Below are 21,231 nucleotides of genomic sequence, written 5' to 3'. Positions count from 1 at the left end.
ACAAGGGGTCTGAGGATCTCATCTCGGTACCTAATGGCAGTCAGGCTACCTCTGGCGAGCACATGGAGGGTTGTGCGCCCCCCCATAGGGTTGTGCGCCCCCCCATTTTTTTGAGCAGTGTATTTTACCCCCTCCTCGTTTAGCCAGGTACTAATTGTCTTTCCTTATTATCTGCTAAGCAATTACAATTATAACTGGCTATACTTATTTCACCACTTAACATAATGAGACAAGTTTTTTTAATTCTATTTATCAAAATATATGTTTGTAAACGTACCATTAAAAAGTAAGATGATGATTGAGTGTCTGTGGCTGTACCATGATATTTGCATTGCTACTAAATAAACCTCCAATTGGACCCCACAATTCCACCTGCTAAAACCCCTCATCCCGAGTTGGGTTGTCATCACAATGCCCGGCAGACCGATCCCATGGCCCCGGAGAGACTGGGACCCATTCTTCGAAAAGAGCACACAGCGCCACCCACAGAACAGAAGCAGATCAACCGCCAAAATGCATTTCCATCGCCCTCACCTCGATTTGTAATATATATAGCCATTAAAATATCTATCTTTTTTTTAATCTTTTTTTTCTAGCTATTCATATTTGTAGTAATATATGCAAAGGATTTTTACCTCTCGCCATTACCAAAAATACATTATGGCAAGCAATTATTATATTAGCAAACAATTATTGTGGATCATCCTATATTGTCCTTAACATCTTCTACTCCAACAGTTGTGGGACACACACACTCATACACACTCAACCCCTTTCCCCCACAACAACCATAGATTCTCAACAGTTGCACCATCCCAGATCCCAACTCAAGAAAGGTCTTGATTTACGAATGCAAATACAGTTGCAACTGTGTGAGAAGGCCTGCAAAACTGAGCAAAAAAATGTGGAGATTTGATTAACCATTGTCAAGTCCTAGATGATGATCTTTCCCCTGAAACAACCACAACATGGTCCCCCATATTGACCATATTCCCAAGAATCTCTGTGCAATCAGACCTTTGATTTTGTTGACCTAGCCCCAGTTAAAGACAGTGTGAGACCCCAGAGGCTTTAAAAGCCTGTCTCTGTTCATCTATTGTGACAGGGTGTGGTACCAAAACATTTGAATCCATTTAGGCTGTGACATAATCTATACAGATTACACTCCTCTCACCACAACGATTTACAGCCCCTCCCTAAATTTAGTTTGAAAGGCTATTGGGGATTATTATTTGCCGTCTTGTTTGTTTACCTCCTTGATTTAACTGATAATGTGCAGTCATGGGCTGTGCCTATGTGCATACAACATACTGTGACTTTATCATGCACCTTTGTAAAATAGTATGCTAATTTATTATATCAAACATCAAGTGCAGGATTAGACCTCGCTTCAATCTTTGATATTGAATTATCCCCAGTGCCATTTACATGAAAGTGGCCCTATGGATTCTTGGGTGAGCGCTGGTCTCTCCAATGAAATGTAGAATCAGTGAGTGACAGTCCTTGGTGATGTCCCTCCTTACCAACCCCATTGATTATCCATCCTCCACAGTACGTTCCTAGAGATTGACAGACCGAGCAAAGGTCCTCTTAAATCTTTTGATTCAACGTTCTTATCACATATTCCATTGATCTATAATTAGGACCTCGCCATGTTTGTTTATTTCAATATTAAACACTACAAAACAAATACAAAACTGTGCTTTGAAAACTGCCTGGGAACAGAGTAGCAGCAGCAGTCTGGGGTTCTGAGGCTGCAGGGCTCAGGTGGGGCCCATGACTGACAAAGAATTTCCAGTGTTTTCTAAGTACTAGGCTAAGCGCTGTGTTATGTCTCTCAGCGCTGGCTAAACTCCACTGTGGGGTACACATGGACACACATATTTGGTTGTGTTTGTCTACTGGATTTGAGTTCTGGCTTGGCATTGATCTCGCTGTGTGTGTGTGTGTGTGCGCGCGTGCGTGTGCGCACGCTGGCTTGGCACTGACCATGGTGCAGGGCCACCTGAGCCCTGGTCCTAGGGTTTTGCTGCATCCTAGATAACAATTCTAGGGAGAGAGAATGTTTTTGATGTTTACGTGTTCAGTTTTCCATTAGAATCTTCCCCTAGCTATCAATGTTGGCAAAAAACATTTGAGAGTCTTTTTAGCATATGTTGATGATGAAGGTAGAACATTCCCTTCATGTCAAGCATAACTAATCTTGAAGGTGGTTGCCATGTTCTCAGAATATACAATATTAATGTTCTAGAAGTGATTTATGGGACTTTGCAGGAACATTCATGTGTCCAGTTTTCTGAGGGATAGGAGAATATTCCATCAACGTCACATCAACCATACACAGAACATGGTTGCCATGTTCTTGGAATATACAATATTAATGTTCTAGACACGTTACATGGGAAGGTTGCAAGAACATTTATGTGTATCAGTTGTCAAGAAGTCACCTGATGATCCCATAGAAATGTTCTCCCACCCAAGAAATGTCTTTACACCTTGTTACTGTTGCCAAGCCCATCAAGACCTTGCTTGGTGAACCACACATCCATTCACAGCTCTTTTTGTCTGTTGGCAATGTTAGGGATATTCAGACACAGTGCTTCTAGCATAGTGTTTTCAACTGACATATTTGACACACTTTGAGATACCGGATTACATTATGCATGTTAATTTATACAGTCATTTTTATTCACCATGTCCTCACCTGGGATTTGAACTCACAACCTCTTAGTTCACACCATTCAGATATTCCTGCTATGCCACCATGTCTGTCAGGTATCAGTTAATTTGACTATTCTCTCATTGATTTAATTGAGTTATTTAAACAATTTAAGGGCTTTCTTTATAGTTGTATAATGTTGGTGGGGCATATTAACCTATTTTAGTAATACTCTGGAATCACTATGATCAATATTAAGAAAATTACAGTAAAAACTGTTAAATCCCCTTGGATTGTTGAGGAATGGAAAAATTGTATGGTTGAGAGGAATGAGGCAAAAGGTATGGCATATAAGTCTGGCAGCCCAACTGATTAGCAAACATACTGCAAATTTAAGAAATCATGTTACTAAACTAAAGAAAAATAAACTATACTATGAAACAAAAATAAATTATAGAAAGAATGATAGTAAAAACCTTTTGGAGCACCTTAAATTACATTTTGGGATAAAAGGTTAACTCGGCTCCATCATTCATTGAATCATATGGCTCATTCGTCACAAAACGCACTGATTTTGCCAACTACTTTAATTACTTTTTCAATGGCAAAATAAGCAAACTTAGGTATGACATGCCAACAACAAATGCTGACACTACACATCCAAGTATATCTGACCAAATTATGAAAGACAATTGTACTTTTGAGTTCTGTAAAGTCAGTGTGGAAGAGGTGGAACAATTATTGTTGTCTATCAACAATGACAAGCCACCGGGTTCTGACAATCTGGATCGAAATTTTACTGAGGATAATAGCAGACGATATTGCAACATCTTCAATTTAAGCCTACTAGAAAGTGTGAGCCCTCAGGCCTGGAGGGAAGCTAAAGTCTTTCTGCTATCCAAGAATAGTAAAGCCCCCTTTACTGGCTCAAATAGCCGACCAATCAGCCTGTTACCAACCCTTTGTAAACTTCTGGAAAAAATTGTGTTTGACCAGATACAATGTTATTTCACGGTAAACAAATTGACAACAGACTTTCAGCACACTTATAGGGAAGAACACTCAACAAGCACAGCACTTAGCCAATCGTCAGTCACTTGTGTGAGAGAAATTGATACAATTATTGTGGGGGCTGTCTTGTTAGACTTAATTGCAGCTTTTGACATTTTGGATCATAGTCTGCTGCTGGAAAAACCTATGTGTTATTGCTTGTCTAACAGAACAAAGAGGGTGTTCTTTAATGGAAGCCTCTCAAACAAAATCCAGGTAGAATCAGGAATTCCCCAGGGTACCTGTTTAGGTCCCTTACTTTTTTCAATCTTTAATACTATGACATGCCACTGGCATTGAGTAAAGCCAGTGTGTCTATGTCTGTGGATGACTCAACACTATACACGTCAGCTACTACAACAACTGAAATGACTGCAGCACTTAACAAAGAGCTGCAGTTAGTTTCAGGAATGGGTAGAAAGGAATAAGTTAGTCCTAAGTATTTCCAAAAGTAAAAGCAAGTACTGTATTTGGGACAAATCATTCACTAAACCCTAAACCTCAACTAAATCTCGTAATGTGGAAATTGAGCAAGTTGAGGTGACTAAACTTCTTGGAGCAGCCCTGGATTGTAAACTGTCATGGTCAAAACACATTGATACAACATTAGCTAAGATGGGAAGATGGGGAGAAATCTGTCCATAATAAAGCACTGTTCTGCCTTAACAACACTATCAACAAGGCAAGTCCTACAGGCCCTAGTTTTGTCACACCTAGACTACTGTTCAGTAGTGTGGTAAGGTGGCACAAAGAGGGATTTAGGAAAATTGCAGTTGGCTCAGAACAGAGCAGCACGGCTGGCCCTTAAAAGTACATGGAGCTAACATTAATGATATGCATGTCAATCTCTCATGGTTCAAAGTGGAAGAGATTGACTTCATCACTACTTGTTTTTGTAAGAGGTGTTGACAAGCTGAATGTACCAAGCTGTCTGTTTGTGAATGTTGACCTGTTTACTCACGTCGGCTGTGGTGAGCGTGATCACAGTCTTCTGGAACAGCTGGTCCTCTCATACATGTTTCCGTGTTATTCGCTGTTTTGATGGTTCATCGGAGGGCATAGGGGGATTTCTTATAAGCTTCCGAGTTAGAGTCCCACCCCTTGAAAGTGGCAGCTCTAGCTTTTAGCTCAGTGCGGATGTTGCCTGTAATCCATGGCTTCTGGTTGGGGTATGTGAGGATGACGTCATCGATACACTTATTGGTGAAGCCAATGACTGATGTGGTGTACTCCTCAATGCCATCGGAGGAATCCTGGAACATATTCTAGTCTGTGCTAGCAAAACAGTCCTGTAGTTTAGCATCTGCTTCATCTGACCACTTTTTTATTTATCGAGTCACTGGTGCATCCTGCTTTAATTTTTGCTTGTAAGCAGGAGTCAGGAGGATAGAGTTATGGTCAGATTTGCCAAATGGAGGGCGAGGGAGAGTGTTGTTTGCATCTCTGTGTGTTGAGTAAAGGTGGTCCAGAGTTTTTCTTCTTTTTTTTTTCTTTTTCTGGTTGCATATTTAACATGTTGATAGAAATTAGGTAAAACTGATTTGAGTCCCCGGCTAAAGTCCCCGGCTACTAGGAGCGCTGCCTTTGGGAGAGCGTTTTTCTGTTTGCTTATAGCGGAATACAGCTCATTCAGTGCGGTCTTAGTGCCAGCATCCGTCTGTGGTGGTATGTAGACAGCTACGAAAACACCGATGAAAATTCTCTAGGTAGATAGTGTGGTCTACAGCTTATCATTAGATACTCTACATCAGGCTGTTATTTGTTATCTGTTATTTACAAAATACATAGTCCATCGCCCCTTGTCTTACCAGACGCCTCTGTCCTGCCGATAGTGTTTATCCAGCCAGCTGTATGTTGGTAATGTCGTCGTTCAGCCATAACTCAGTAAAGCATAAGATATTACAGTTTTGAATGTCCCTTTGGTAGATTAATCTTCCACATAGGTCATTGATTTTATTTGACAAAGATTGCACGTTTGCTAGCAGAATGGAAGGAAGTGGGGGTTTATTCGATCGCCTACGAATTCTCAGATGGCAGCCCGGCCTCTTGCCACTTTTTCTCTGCCTTTTCTTCACGCAAATGATGGAGATCTGGGCCTGTTCCCGGGGAAGCAATATATCATTCGTCGGGCTCGTCGGACTTGTTTATTTGTTACGTGCGCCAAATACAACAGGTGTAGACCATACAGTGAAATGCTTATTTACAGGCTCTAACCAATAGTGCAAAAAAGGTATTAGGTGAACAATTGGAAAGTAAAGAAATAAAAACATCAGTAAAAAGACAGTGAAAAACAGTAGCGAGGCTATATACAGTAGAGGCTATAACAGTAGCAAGGCTACATACAGACACCAGTTAGTCAGGCTGATTGAGGTAGTATGTACATGTAGATATGGTTAAAGTGATTGCGCATATATGATGAACAGAGAGTAGCAGTGGCGTAAAGAGGGGTTGGTGGGTGGTGGATCACAATGCAGATAGCCCGGTTAGCCAATGTGCGGGAGCACTGGTTGGTCGGGCTAATTCAGGTAGTATGTACATTTGTACATGAATGTATAGTTAAAGTGTCTGTGCATATATGATAAACAGAGTAGCAGCATTGTAAAAGAGGGGTTGGGGGGGTGGCACACAATGCAAATATTCCGGGTAGCCATTTGATTACCTGTTCAGGAGTCTTATGGCTTGGGGGTAAAAACTGTTGAGAAGCATTTTTGTCCTTGACTTGGCACTCCGGTACCGCTTGCCATGCGGCAGTAGAGAGAGCAGTCTATGACTGGGGTGACTGGGGTCGTTGACAATTTTTAGGGCCTTCCTCACACCGCCTGGTGTAGAGGTCCTGGATGCAGGCAGCTTAGCCCCAGTGATGTACTGAGCCGTATTTTCAATCATAAGAGACTGTAGCAGCAACGTTATGTACAAAATAAGTTACAAACAACACAAAGAAATGAACAAAAAAACAATTGGTTAGGAATACGTAAAACGATAGCCTTGTTCTCCGGCGCCATCTTATTTAGGAATCAAGTTTCGATGTTTCTACAATGATGATCAATGGAAACAGGATGCACCTGAGCTCAATTTCAAGTATCATAGTAAAGGGTCTGAATACTTATGTAATTAAAGTATTTGTTATTTTATATTTTATCTGAAAAAAATTGCTTTGTCATTATTGGGGTATTGTGTGTAGATTTGATAGATTTAATTTGATCAATTTTAGAATAAGGCTGTAACGTAACAAAATGTGGAAAAAGTCAAGGGGTCTGAATACTTTCCATACGCACTGTATATATTTTTTTAAAGCCTTGTCTCATGCTAACAGAATTTATGCTGTAGGCTATCGTTTCCAATAGGCCATTGTAACGACGAAACTCAAAGAAAAATATCAGCCATGTTATTACCCCGCTTAACATTTTCCTTGTGGAAATACTTCAAGTATTTTTTTGTTAATCGAGGAGAAAGAACATTTTAGTCAAATGCAAACTCTGCAATGGCAGCATTGATCTCTTCGTCCAGAAACACCATATCAAACCTGAAAAAGCATCTGAAGGTCATGCACAAAAGCCCAAAGCTAGTAGCCAAAGTTCCAGAAATGCATGAACGAGGAGAAATCTATACACATTATGATGATAAACAAAGATTCATAAATAATATTTACAAGTGTCCTAACCATATAATCAATCAAAATGTCTGAAATGCAATTCAAAACAGTAATAGTGACAGTTATATATATTTCTTAGAACTAAATTGTAGGGTGACTACTCTAGCGGATCTTGAACCCAGGCCACCAACACCAAATGCCCTAACCACTGTCCCAATAAGGGTTATCTCTAGGGCAGGGCTCTCCAACCCTGTTCCTGGAGAACTACGGTCCTGTAGGTTTTCGCTCAAACCCTAATCTAGCGCACCTGATTCTAATAATTAGCTGGTTGACAAACTGAATCAGGTTACTTATATCTTGTGTTGGAGTGAAAATCTACAGGAGGGTAGATCTCCAGGAACATGGTTGGAGAGCCCTGCTCTAGGGCATGTGGTTATTGGGCCAGTATAGTTAGGCACTGTCCAGAAGAATCCCTAAACCCTTCTCCCTAGGCACTTGTGTAGATCTGAAACAACTTGATAGGGGTGAGCAATAGGGTGACTGCACTTTGAAGTAAATACTGCATCAGCTCTGTTAAAAGTACACTTAATAAAATATTTGATTGATCATAATGATTCAAGAAAGTCATTAAGACAGGTTAATATGCCCAACCAATATTAGACAACTATACAAAAAGCCTTTCCTTCAATTGCTGAAATAAGTAAATTAAATCAATGATAAGTCAGATTTGATTTACTTATTTAAGGGTTTTCTGTTTTAATTTTACTCAATCACTATGATGAATAAAATATTTGAGTGTACTTTTTAACAGAGCTGAGATTTCGGAAATCAGTCACTGACACTGACATAGTGGCGTAGCAGAAAAATGTGAGTACTGTGAACCAATAGGGCGTGAGATCAAGTCCCAGGTAAGGACATGTTGAATAATCATTACTGTGTAAATGAACATGCACAATGAAGTCAAGTATGTACAATGCCTTCAAAGTATTCATACCCCTTGACTTATTTCACGTTTTGTTGTATATCAGCCTGAATTCAAAATGGGTGAGAGAACATATTTAATCCATCTACACACAATACCCCATAAAGACAAAGTGAAAGCATGTTTTTGCTAATTTATTTAAAATGAAAAACAGATCACATTTACATACATATTCACACCCGAGTCAATACTTTGTAGAAGCATCTTTGGCAGTGATTACAACTTTAAGTTGCCTTGTATATGTCTGTATCACCTTTGCACATCTGGATTTGGGGATATCCTTCCTTGCAGATTTTCTCAAGCTCTCGTAAGTTCGATGGGGAGCACTGGTGAACAGCAATCTTCAAATCTTTACACAGATTTTCAATGCGAGTCAAGTCTTGGCTTTGGCTGGGCCACTCAAGGACTTTCACATTCTTGTTCTGAAGCTATTCCAGAGTTGCTTGGGGTCATGGTCCTGGTGGAACGTAAATCTTCACCCCAGTCCAAGGTAGTTTGCACTCTGTAGCAGGTTCTCTTCAACAATTTGCATGTATTTGGCTCCCTTCAATGTTCCCTCTATCCTTACCAGTCTTCCAGTTCCTCCCGCTGAAAGCATCTCCATAGCATGATGCTGCCACCACCACCATGCTTCACGGTAGGATGGTGTTAGACGGGTAATGAGCTGTGCTTGGTTTACATAGCGCTTTGCATTCAGACCAAAGAGTTAGATTTTTGTCTTGTCAAACCACAGAATATTTTGAATTATGCTCTGAGTCTTTCAAGTGCCTTTTTGCAAACTCAAGGCATGTTGTCATGTGCCTTTTTCTCAGGAGCAGCTTCCGTCTGGCCACTCTCTCATTAAGCCCAGATTGGTGAAATGCTGTAGGTTCTGGCAGGTTCTTCCATCTCAGCCAAGGAACTCTGTAGTTTTGTCAGTGGTAATTGGGTTATTGTTCACCTCCCTGACCAAGGTCCTTCTTGCCCGGTTGCTCAGTTTGGTTGGATGGCCAACTCTCGTCCATATTTTTTTTAAATTTCCCAATGAACACTCAAGAAATGATTCCCCAGATACACCCTTCCCCAGATACATATGCCTCATCACAATTCTAACTCAAAGATCTAGGGACAGTTCCTTGAAATTCATGGTATAGTTTCTGCTCTGACATGCACTGTCAACTGTGGGACCTTATAAAGACAGGTGTGTTTCTTTCTAAATCATTACCAAATAATTGAATTGGCCACAGGTGGACTCCAATTTGTTGTGACATCTCACGGATTACCAAAGAAAATTGGATGCACCTGAGCTCAATTTTGAGTGTCATAGCAAAGGGGTGTGAATACTTATGTAAATGAGGTATTTTGTATTTTATTTTCAATACTCTAAAAACATGTTTTCACTTTGTCATTAGGAGGTATTGTGTGTAATGGGTGAGAATTCATTTTGAAATCCATTTTGAATTCAGGTTGTAACAAAACAAAATGTGGAATAAGTCAAGGGGTGTGAATACTTTCTGAAGGCAATGTAAATTGAAAACACTATGTCAAAAGCACTGTGTTTGTGTATCCCTAACCTTGTCAAAGAGCTATGAATGGATCAGTGCTTCACCAATCAAGACCTTGATTGGCTCGGCTACAGTAAAAATATGTGATGTGTAATTGATTATTTGGACACTTGTTATTGCAACCTTCCCATGAAACGAGCCTAGAACATTAATATATTATATTCTGAGAACATGGCAACCATGTTCTGTTTTTTTTTTTTTTTTTGGTGGGACATTGATGGAATATTCTCCTAACCCACAGAACTTGGCACATGAATGTTCTTGCACCATTCCCATGAAACGTGTGTAGAACATTCATATTTTAAGTTCTAAGAACTTGGTAACCACATTCTGGGTAAGTTCTATTTGACATTAATGGAACGGTCTCTTGGAAACATTCCTTGCACATCACAGGAACATTCTTATGAAAACGTTAAGTTAATGACCAAATGAGACTCTTTAAAGTTGTGGGAACGATTGTTGTTAGCTGGGATGCCTGTCTCTTCAGGACTTTCATCACAGTCTTTTATCTAGATAGCATTAAATCATCATCTCTCACCATGATTCACATACACTCAAACCACTCCTCAAACCATTCCCCAACCCACACTCTATCTATCCTCACTCAAACGCCACCACAATATTGGTCTTTATCTCTATCGGTGATATGAGATGTTTACCATGTATCTAATGAGGACTGCCTTGTTCGACTTGTTTAAACCTCAAAACAATTGAGACATGGACTGTATATGTGTGCCATTCAGAGGGTGAAAGGGCAAGACACAAGATTGAAGTGCCTTTGAACGGCATGTGGTAGTAGGTGCTGGGTTTTTCACGCTCAACAGTTTCCTGTGTGTATCAAGAATGGTCCTCCACCCAAAGGACGTCCAGCCGATTTGACACAACTGTGGAGTGAATGTGGGCCAGAATCCTTGTGGAACGCTTTTGAACCTTGTAGAGTCCATGCCCCGATTAATTGACTGTTCTGAGTGCAAAAGGGGGGGGCGCGCAACTCAATATTAGGTGTTCCTAATGTTTGGTATACTCAGTGTGTATAATCCCTAGTTTTCACATTACAGTGTTAATTCTTTATGACCTAATTTCTGTGGACTGGAGACATGGAGTCTTGAACATGACTTGAGCTGCAGGGAACATGTATTCTTGTCAAACTCACACTGTCCTGAATTCTGATAGTAGCTTGTGCCCACATAGCCAATAGTAGTCCCTTACAGTAAACATATTGACCGTAGAGGCCTACTTTATTTGCGCAAATATTGGAATATTTAGGTTAGAATTCCAAACAGAAGATCTGATACACACAGTTGGTGAAATTCCAGAAATAATCAATGAGGATCCTTCTAAAGTATCAGCTGAAGGTTTATTCCTTGGCCTGAAATTCTTAGTATTCACAATGCCGTCCATATGGACAGGATTAAACATTAATACAAAATCTATATGAATGTCTTTGTGGATTTAGCGTGTAGGTGGAACTCGGGACAAGATTCCTGTGTTTAGATTTGCCATCCACCGCCTCTCTCTAGGTTAAAGACTCATAAGCAAAGTAGATATTTGTCCTGCTGCCATAGGTCATGTTCTTGAGGTTCTGAAAGGCCACTCTATTGTGTTCAAGGGCTGAAGGTACACACACCTCCCCGTCTGGGGCAACAGCCATCCAGAGGAAGCCATACCTCTATGGAGGCAGCTGCCTGGCTGTTGGCCTTTTATTCCTGCTCCTACCTCCTGACCGTCTCCTCTCCTGCTGGTTTCCTGACCCACCCTGCCTGAACAATGGAGATGAAGCTAACGCTTACCGTCACTGAGGGGAAAGGTTGTTCCCTGGCAGATTCTAAGACATTGTGGTGGGGTTTTGCTTCCCCATCAGCACACTAACCCCTTCAAAGGCAACATCTCTTTCATCTTCAAAATTTCTGTAATATTGTAAAACACTGTGACATGCATGCAAATATCTAATGTTTTCTATGCTTGAGGCTTTCGAGTATTGCATGATGGGCCCTGTAATTCCTCTCAGATAAGAGCTCAGCGGAAATCTGAAATCAGATCACATCTTCTTAATTACAGGCCTGCATTAACCTGTGCTGTGCTCATCAGGGCTCCACGGTGCGATAGGCACGGACTCCCCCAGCCAGCACTGACTCTATCTGTCACTAGTCAGCCTGTCAGCGCGGCCCTCTCTCTTGGATATAAAAGGGCCAACCCGTGCCTTCCCTATCCCCCCCCCCCCGCGGCTACACTAATGACTTATAAATATCTCCTTCAGAGCCCAAGATGGTGGGCTGCCTGCTGCTCTGGTGGTGTAACAGTGCAGACCAGAGCCATTTAGGTCCACAGCCTTCCTTTCATGCCCTGCCATCATTCCTGCCAGAGAGAGCCAGACCCAGGCCAGTGTGGGCTGTTAGATGATGGACAGCTGTTCTGATGAGGCCACTGATATGAGACAAGACTGCTGGGCGGTATACCGTATTTTACTATATACCGGTATTGATGCACAGACCGGTTTGGGTTTTTACTCTACCTTCTATAACGATATTTGAATGTTTGGTTTGTTAAATGTGATACACCGTGTGTAACGTCCATTTGTATAGTTTACTTCGCTACTTAAGTCATCTCTCCCTGCTATCTCTCTGCGCTTTCCATACAGACCTAGCCCAGCCCACTCAAGGAGCGCATTTGTTGTTCCTCGACCACGAGACACTTGCGTTCGATCTGTATGGTCAATGCAGCACATGCAACAATGTTGATAACGATGCTGTTTTCACATTGCTTTTTAATATAAATCCACTTCCCTTCTATAATTACACTATCAGTTTGTGTTTCTTATATCTGCAAACAGCTAGTTTGTCTTTTCCTAGCAAGTTAGGCCTAAATCTTGTTAGCTGCTAATGCTAATCGCTAGCTAGAGAATAAATGTACTGAGTCAGCACAAAGCTGTGTTAACATAATTGCAAAAGGGTTTTCTAATGATCAATTAGCCTTTTAAAATGATAAACTTGGATTAGCTAACACAACGTGCCATTGGACCACAGGAGTGATGGTTGCTGATAATTTGCCTCTGTACGCCTATGTAGATATTCCATTAAAAATCTGCCATTTCCAGCTACAATAGTAATTTACAACATGAACAATGTCTACACTGTATTTCTGATCAATTTGATGTCATTTTAATGGACAAAAAAACTATTATTTCAAAAACAAGGACATTTCTAAGTGACCCCAAACTTTATAAATGTAGTGTACACTGATCAAAGCTTCAATATATCCATCCTTTTCCACCTCTGTGCTCAGTGTGTGCCTCCCTTTCCTCTGTCTTTCTCAGCTGGGAGAGTGTGGTAAATGTTCCGTGTTAGTTGTCAAAGCTTCCAAGACTGTATGACAGTCCATTCAGCAATGCACACACACAAAGGCATGCAGGCAGTCTGTTTCCAAGCAGAAATATTCATGTAAACAAAGATGAAAAGACAAGGCACTGAGCAAACAGGTGCAGCATCGTGCAAAGATTAGACGCCCATGAACTGCACTGGGCCCTAGTCCAAACACAGTTCTGACTGTTGGACAGCCTCAGTAACTGTAGAGTGGAACAGACAAGTTACCCTCCAAAAGGCACCATAGTATAATACCATCAATCAAAACTGACCTCTGTCTTCAGCCTACAGGATCTCTCTTGATATGTGAAGGATTACTGTCTACTGTTATTAATTACTGTCATAATTCAAGCCCTATCCACTATGTTCTACAACTCACTCTCTCTTTATCAGTGTAAGTAGGTCATGGCTTATGGTTTATGACAGTGATCAATGGAGATATGAATATTAACTATAGTAGTGGTCATGATCTGGTCGTTAATGATGATGTAACGGTCAGGAGGTAATGGTCATTAGTGATCGAGGGGAAGCTCCTTTCCTTCACGTTGACTGGGCCTAACACTCTCTTATTTGGATTAGCCAAAATGCATTATTCAAGTCCAATCCATCTGCCTGTGTGTGTGTGTGTGTGTGTGTGTGTGTGTGTGTGTGTGTGTGTGTGTGTGGTGGGGGGGGGGGGGGGGGGGGGGGACGATACGGATTGGGTGGGGGGGGGACTGTCCTAGTGCCACAGGCAGTGAGGCGATTTAGAGTGTTCGTTTTTCAGTCCAGTTTAGTGTTTAAAAGGACTGCTCTGATTGATGGCCCTCTATATAGAATAGCCCAATGTGGTTTCATAGCTTCGTAGAGTCTCTGAAGACATAGAGGACTATTTCGACATCAATCATGCATCTCCCCACATGGGCCAGCGGAATAATGTGTCCACTTTGGGATGGCAAAGGTTTAATAGTCTTATCTTATTCGCCCCATTCTCATGAACAAATTGATATGATACCCACTCCAAAAAAAAGTCGCTTTCTATGTTTTTCACACCTGTATATGTATGGGAGTCTATGATATGCTAAGTGACTGAAATACACCAGTTCTGTGTCTGTAGAGAAGATCTGTTAGCTTCTACCGTTCAAAAGTTAGAGCCAGATTTGTAGAATGAAAACAAAAACCATTGAATATTTGTCACACCATCGCAGCAGCTCAAAAGATTCAGGGTCCTGGTGAATCTCTGTAATACTGTATTCCATTACCTTTTCCTCTCGTACAACCTCAATGCCTGTATCCAACCTCGCCAATGTACACGGTTAAAGACATGAAAAATTGTGATCTAAAATCAGCTAAGCTGGTCAAATATGTTTTTCTCTCTGAAGTGCTCTTCCTTAAGGTTTTTTTTCCATTGATTAATTTATAATGTGATGAGAGAGTGAGAGAGAGAGACAGACCATACCAGTAATGTATGTGGTGTGGGAGTTAGAGCCCATGTTTGCATACAGAATCAATTTGAACACAGTCAAAACTTTAAAGGAATTAAAGCTCCTGTGTTGCGATGGCATACTCAAAATGGTTTAAAATAGCTTCAGAGATTACGCTAATGTAATCCAATTTAAAGGAGCCGCCTCCAAATATTTATTATTTAAGCACCATCTGTTTGAAGCCCCAGGGGTCAGCCACAAACAGTATATGCACAAAGTCTTCCACAAAGAGGGCTATCTCATTGTCCTACATCACTAACTGCCTTTGCACCATCCAGAACCCAACTCACTCCTCATATATCCTCACTTTACCTTAATCCTCTTTTTACATAGCCAAACACAGGCTTAGCTTTGTGGACTGGGTACTGTGTCAGGACACGTTTTGTAACGAAGCCTCATATTTTCCCATCATTGAATGCCTCTCAGTCTGAGATGTACATCGGTCACGGCCCATTTGTAAACTGTAGCCCCCCCTGCCACTCACTGTGCTGTCAGACAGTCTTTCCTAGTCATTGCCCTGTGAATCCTTCCCTCTCTCCTGTGAAGACCTTCAGCCCCTCCGGAGCGTGCTACTGCAACTTTCACCAGCAGCTTCAGATTAGTGGTTCATTTGAAGGCTGACTCAGTCAGCACAGGAGAGATAGTGGGGGCTGTGCTGCAGCTTGAACACTGGACCCTCAGGAGATAAAGACTACGGTGAAACGAGAGATTATAGTGAAAGATAAGTGGTTCTGTTTAATGAGAGTTGGTTTATCTTCTGCCCGCGGCTGGAGGGTGGGTATGGTTGTGTGTTTCAGCTGGGGACTGGAATCATTTGATTGTCTTATAAGCAGTTTGTATTTTTCAAGGAGCCTATGTTGTACTGGTGGTGTTTGGAATATCCATTTGTTGTTTTTCATTGGGGATTTCAGATGTTAAGCCTATTTTGAACATACTTGCATTGATATCATTTAATTATTATCATGGATTATTATTGGGTTATTGATCATCTAAAAATGGAGGCATTAAACATTTTGCCTGGCTACCCATCCATGTCGCTCCGGCCAAATGCCACGCCCACTAACGTTTCTTCTCCACGATGAGTCTGGATTTGATCTCCTCCCCGAAAACTTCTCGAATGCGAACACATTCAAACTGTTTTGATTGATCCCTGAAACCTATGGGTTGGGCCAGAGCCTGAACACGCATAGGTAGAGCTTTGTTTCGGAAGTAGTCATTGGCTTTGGTACTCTAATTGATTAGACGATGACTTGTTTTGTACAACTCCCCCTCATTTTGACTTCAGCAGAAAATGACTTCTATCATTGCAGTCTAGCGATAGGTGGAGCATTGGAATTAAATTCAGTATGAGTCATCAGGCTACTAAACATTGGCATTTTGATTTTAAATGACTCCACTACATCCATGTGATTCTAGTCTGTTGCTTAGTTGGTGATTCTCATAAAGATTTGCTGCCCCCTCTAGGCTGCTCATGGTAAGTGACATATTCTCAGTGGGCTCTATTTTGAGCACCAGCTTGGTAGCCTCATTCGACCATCCTGATGGATCCTGACAGTTTTTGCTGAGATATTTTTTCCATAGATTTTAGAACTCTCCCAAAAGGCCCACTATACTAATGTCTATCATACATTTTTGGGGAACAATGAGTTTAGTTGTATTTCAAAGGCAAGATGCATCTTTTTGTATTATTTTTAAACACCCATGTTGTCCATGTAAAAACATGGTAGTTATTAAACAATCCAGTTGACAGTGATGCCCCGCCTACATTGTGTTCTACAGTGGCAGCTTTTCAAGGGTTTATCTGTTGATGGATGTAGATTAATGATACCCATATCCACACCTTCCAGTGTGCCTCATCTGTCTGCAGCAAGACACAACCCAGATGGAGAGTGGAGACAGGGATTAGGGAAGATTTTCCTTCATTTAATAAACAATTGAATGACACAGTTCGGAGGATAAACCTAGCCCAAGAAAAAGCGGTTAAGAATAGTCACGGGAATATAGAGCATTAAGGCGCAGTGTATCGTTTAAAAGAACCATTCCCATTCATCATTCTAATCTACAACACAGTCCAATACTCCTTCGCATTAGGACACACTGTATTGTTATGCCCAAAAGTCTGGAGGGCTTAGATTTAGCTGCACATAGTTGTATAGAATTTTTCCCGTAGGTATGTATCACTCTAAATGACTTTTTTCAAAGTGACGCAATCCATCCTAATCCAATCACATCCTACATCCGTTTACCCATAGTAGGAAGAGCAGTTATATATTCCTCATCTGCATACTCTTAGAAATGTTTTGGGGTTCCATGTAGAGTCCTCTGTGGAAATGGTTCTACATATAACACAAAAGGGTTCTACATGGAACCAAAACGGTTCTACATGGAACCAAAAATGGTTATTCAGAGTTCTCCTATGGAGACAGCCAAATAACCATTTTAGGTTCTAGATAGCCCCTTTTTTTTCTAAGAGTGTAGCACTGCTCTTTTCAAACACACAAGATGATGCCCACATTGACTTCCAACTAATGGAATAGCCCACCCCCTCACCTTTAAATCTGCCATCTCAAGCAGAAAAATGAGTTTCTATCCCTAACAGGATTAGCGAGACAAAGTGCAAGCCAAATCAGAAAAAACAATCCAGGGTCTATTATGTTGTGGAATAACAGAATGGCTAATACAATGATGATGCTATTAAATCCACTTCAGTCAGTCTGACAGCATCAGCTGTGATTAGTGTTTTGGCAAGTTGGACTTTCATTGGCACAAGAGTAGATGTTGCATTTTCCATTGGCGCATTGGTTCTCATTCGCCTTAGGAATTTCTGTGGAACAACAATCTCGAATAAACTTGTAAGTTCAATGCAAGTTCAAGTTCAGGACATGAATCAAGTAGTTTTATTTAGGCCTATCCGTTTCTGTTAGTATATGTTTTGAAAACCTAAGCAGGCAAAGAAAAGTGATTGAGCTACAAATATGAGAATCCAGTCATACCAACAGTCAGCACAGAGACAGTTGTCAAAGTGACCATGTGTTAGCTTACTACCTCTGTGTCCAGCCGAGCTGCTGTACTTGGGTCACGTGAAGCAAGAGTCAGGGTTGAAGGATTGAGCCAGGGATTGTTTAGGGATTAGTCAATAGGAGCTTCACGGCAGAAATTAAACAAGGGACACCATAGCAATGGGGTCACATGATACCAGGGGCAATAAGAAAGCATAGAGTCACTGCGACTATAATCCAAGAACAACATGCCAGCCCTGACGCCAGACAGATGCCCAGTTGCTCTCGCTCTCTCGTTCTCTCGCTCTCACTCCCACTCAATCACTCTCGCTCTCGTTCTCTCTCTAATTCACCCAGCTGAATACAGTTTCATTCCAGAAAGAACGTAACCGGTGTGCTGTCACACAGCAGCTGTTGAGCAGCCCCTGGCCTAGCTAAATGTATGTGTGTGTACGGACTTGACCGTCTTGCTGAATGTGTGTGTGTTTTATGTTTGTGTTTATTGGGACTGGGGGTTAAGACCCTCCTCTTATAGGGCTAGTGTTTTTGCGGACTAGGGATTTGAGACCCTCATCACGTCACTCTGAGGGGGTTGTGTGTGTGTGTGGAGAGGGGTTATTCTGTGTGTGTGTGTGGGACCTAGCTCCAAGCTGGCGGAGGGCGAGGACTACGATTGCTGGGATCAGATGATCCATCTTCAGCTGACCAGCTCAGGGGACTGGCCGGCACCCTGTGAGTGAGCCTGCCCACCACCATACTCTAGTTCAATTTCTCCTCTTTTTCTCCTTCTCTTATCTCTCTCATTTCATTCTCATCCATTCATTGAATTCTCATCATCCGATCTCTCTCATTCCAACTTTCATGCTCCTCTACACCTTCATTTTATATTCTGCCTCTTCTTCCTCAACCTCTTTTCGATGCTTTGGTTGTAGGCTGCTGGATGATACTTTAGATGTTATTGCTCTGCCTTATGTCTTTATGATTATCCTAAGTGTAGTTATATTGGTTATTTCTTGGCATATAGTCTTGATATTTTGTAGGAGGAGATATGGGTTAGATCTGATCATTAAATGTGAACTAGTAAGCACGTAAGTCCTCAGACAGTTCAATCAACTAAATGCTTGAGATTATTTTATGCATATCCAGATATTCCAATCATTTCTAATGCTTAACATTAGTGAATGTCTTTTTAGAAAGTTCAATTCATTCAAATGTTTGATTTTACCTTATGTTTTTTATGGATATTCCAAATGGCTCAAACGCTCAAGGTAAGCTTTTGAATGTATTTTTTCTGAAAAGTGTCATTTTGTTTGAGGTTGTTGGCTAAATCATCAATATAACTGTTACAGTTCAAGTGTACTGCAAACAATTCAGGGTTGTCTGAACACATACAGTAGGAACAAACAGAACTCTGGTAACCAAGTACAACATCCCAAATGTGGTTAAATTATTGATTTGTGAGATCTGTTATCTCCATTTTGGTCGGTCAGAAACTTTGTGGAGCCGAGTCCCGCTGAATGTTGCCCAGGTTACGTAAAAGCTCTCTCAAACAGCTGTGGGGGATGACAGATCTTTATCCTATATTAATCAAGGCACTGTCATTATTCTGCTTTTGATCTCATTTTTCTAATGTGCTCCGTCTTCCCCTTCCATTGATCTCATCTGGGCTTTGCAGGTTTACATCTGGCCAGTGTTTGTAGTGTTAGGGGGATTACCAGTATCGGTGTTGAATTATGATGGGTGAATACAAACAGATTGCAAGAGAGGGCTATGCAGATGTCAAGGAAGACCTGAATGGGCTTCAAGGCTTGGCCATTATGTGAAGCACGCTGTGACAAGTAGGGCTGGCATAATTACCGTATAACCGTGTAACCAACGGTTATGGATGAAGACCATCATTTATTGTAGCTGACTGAAGACGAGACGGCCAGGCATTCGTGTGGTTGAGTCTCTCTGTTTTAACATGGACTCTACAACGTGATGAAACGTTTGTTGCACCTTGCTGAAAACAAGCACGGTGTTGTAAGCAAACAAGTCATCAGTTGTCGAAGCAACGCCCTCCTCCTTGCAGCAGTAGCGCCTGCAGTCAGGAGCATAGGAAAGAACAAAATGTGCGTCTTAAGTTTTTATTTTTTCAAACTGTTAGTATGGTGACCACAGTTATTTGGCTGACCAATAGCCATCATCCAAAATTCCATGACCGTCACAGCCCTAGTGGCAATTCACATCATACTATATATAAAACTGAACTGATTAGATTGGAAGAGTTTTGTTGACTGCAATTCGCTCCCTACCCCTTCCTATAACCCTTCAATGTTGGCAGATCTGTGGAAGCAATATGGTGGAAGCTTCACAACTAAATTGCTTATACCTATCCAGAGCCTTCACATCTGCAAACACTGAAGGGTTAGCACGAAGGGGGTAGGGAGTGTATTGGAACCGGCTGTGCGTTGGTGCTGTGTCAGGTGAGTTTTAGTGACTGTGTCTCTGTGTTTGCTGTGTCAAGGTGACTCCCAGCGGGTGGAGATGCCCAGGAGAGATATGGAGGTGGTGAAGGGTCAGATGGTGGTCCTGCAGGCATGGTACAGCCCCACATCTGATATCGGCAGGAACAGTGTCATCTGGAACTTCATGGCCAACGACTCCAAGCAGGTATGTAAGCCGAGATCTTCCTCCTTTCCACTAGAGGTCGACTGATGAATCAGCATGGCCAATTTTCAAGTTTTCATAACAATCGGTAATTGGCCTTTTTGGACGCTGATTACATTGCAATCCACGAGGAAACTGTGTGGCAGGGTGACACGAGTGCAGCATCAAAAGGACCTTGTTGCTGCAAGAAGCCAAGGTAAGTCGCTAGCTAGCATTAAACTTATAAAAAAACAATCAATCTTCACATAATCACTAGTTAACTACACATGGTTGATATTGTCCTGCTTTGCATATAATCAATGCGTTGCCTGTTAATTTATCATTGAATCACATCCTACACATCCTACCCAAATGGGTGGTGATTTAACAAAAGCGCATTCATGAAAAAAGCTGAATTGTTGCACAAATGACCTAACCATAAACATCAATGCTTTTATTAAAAGCAATACACAGAAGTATTTTTTTTTTACCTGCATATTTAGTTAAAAGAAATTCATGTTAGCAGGCAATATTAACTAGGGAAATTGTATCACTTCTCTTGAGTTCAGTGCAAGCAGAGTCAGGGTATATGCAACAGTTTGGGCCGCATGGCTCGTTGCGAACTGTGTGAAGACCGTAATTAAAATGCCAGAATTTTACATAATTATGACTTAACATTGAAGGTTGTGCCATGTAACAGCAATATTTAGACTTAGGGATGCCACCCGTTCGATAAAATACGGAACGGTTCCAAATTTCACTGAAAGAATAAAGTTTTGTTTTCGAAATTATAGTTTCGGGATTTTTCCATATTTATTAATGACCAAAGGCTCATATTTCTGTGTTTATTATATTATAATTAAGTCTGATTTGATATTTGATAGAGCAGTCTGACTGAGTGGTGGTAGGCAGCAGCAGGCTTGTAAGCATTCATTCAAACATCACTTTACTGCGT

The 21,231-nt window shown here is 41.3% G+C and overlaps 1 protein-coding gene across 3 annotated transcripts in view; it reads left to right on the top strand.

Annotated features, from left to right (window-relative positions):
- The window catches only part of LOC139382545 (endothelial cell-selective adhesion molecule-like), a 72,932-nt gene that overhangs the window by 40,566 nt on the left and 11,135 nt on the right, over positions 1-21,231 (top strand). For 2 of the 3 annotated variants that reach the window (XM_071126648.1, XM_071126646.1), the window contains exon 2: positions 20,155-20,300. In XM_071126648.1, coding sequence (XP_070982749.1) covers positions 20,155-20,300 — 146 coding nt within the window. Of the gene's footprint in view, positions 1-18,057; positions 18,381-20,154; positions 20,301-21,231 lie in introns of those variants that run through there. The other variant, XM_071126647.1, reaches the window with a different exon arrangement.

Source organism: Oncorhynchus clarkii, chromosome 24, assembly GCF_045791955.1.
Source record: "Oncorhynchus clarkii lewisi isolate Uvic-CL-2024 chromosome 24, UVic_Ocla_1.0, whole genome shotgun sequence".
Taxonomy (NCBI): domain Eukaryota; kingdom Metazoa; phylum Chordata; class Actinopteri; order Salmoniformes; family Salmonidae; genus Oncorhynchus; species Oncorhynchus clarkii.
Note: the sequence above shows the minus strand (reverse complement) of the source record. Positions and strands in the feature narration are given on the sequence as shown.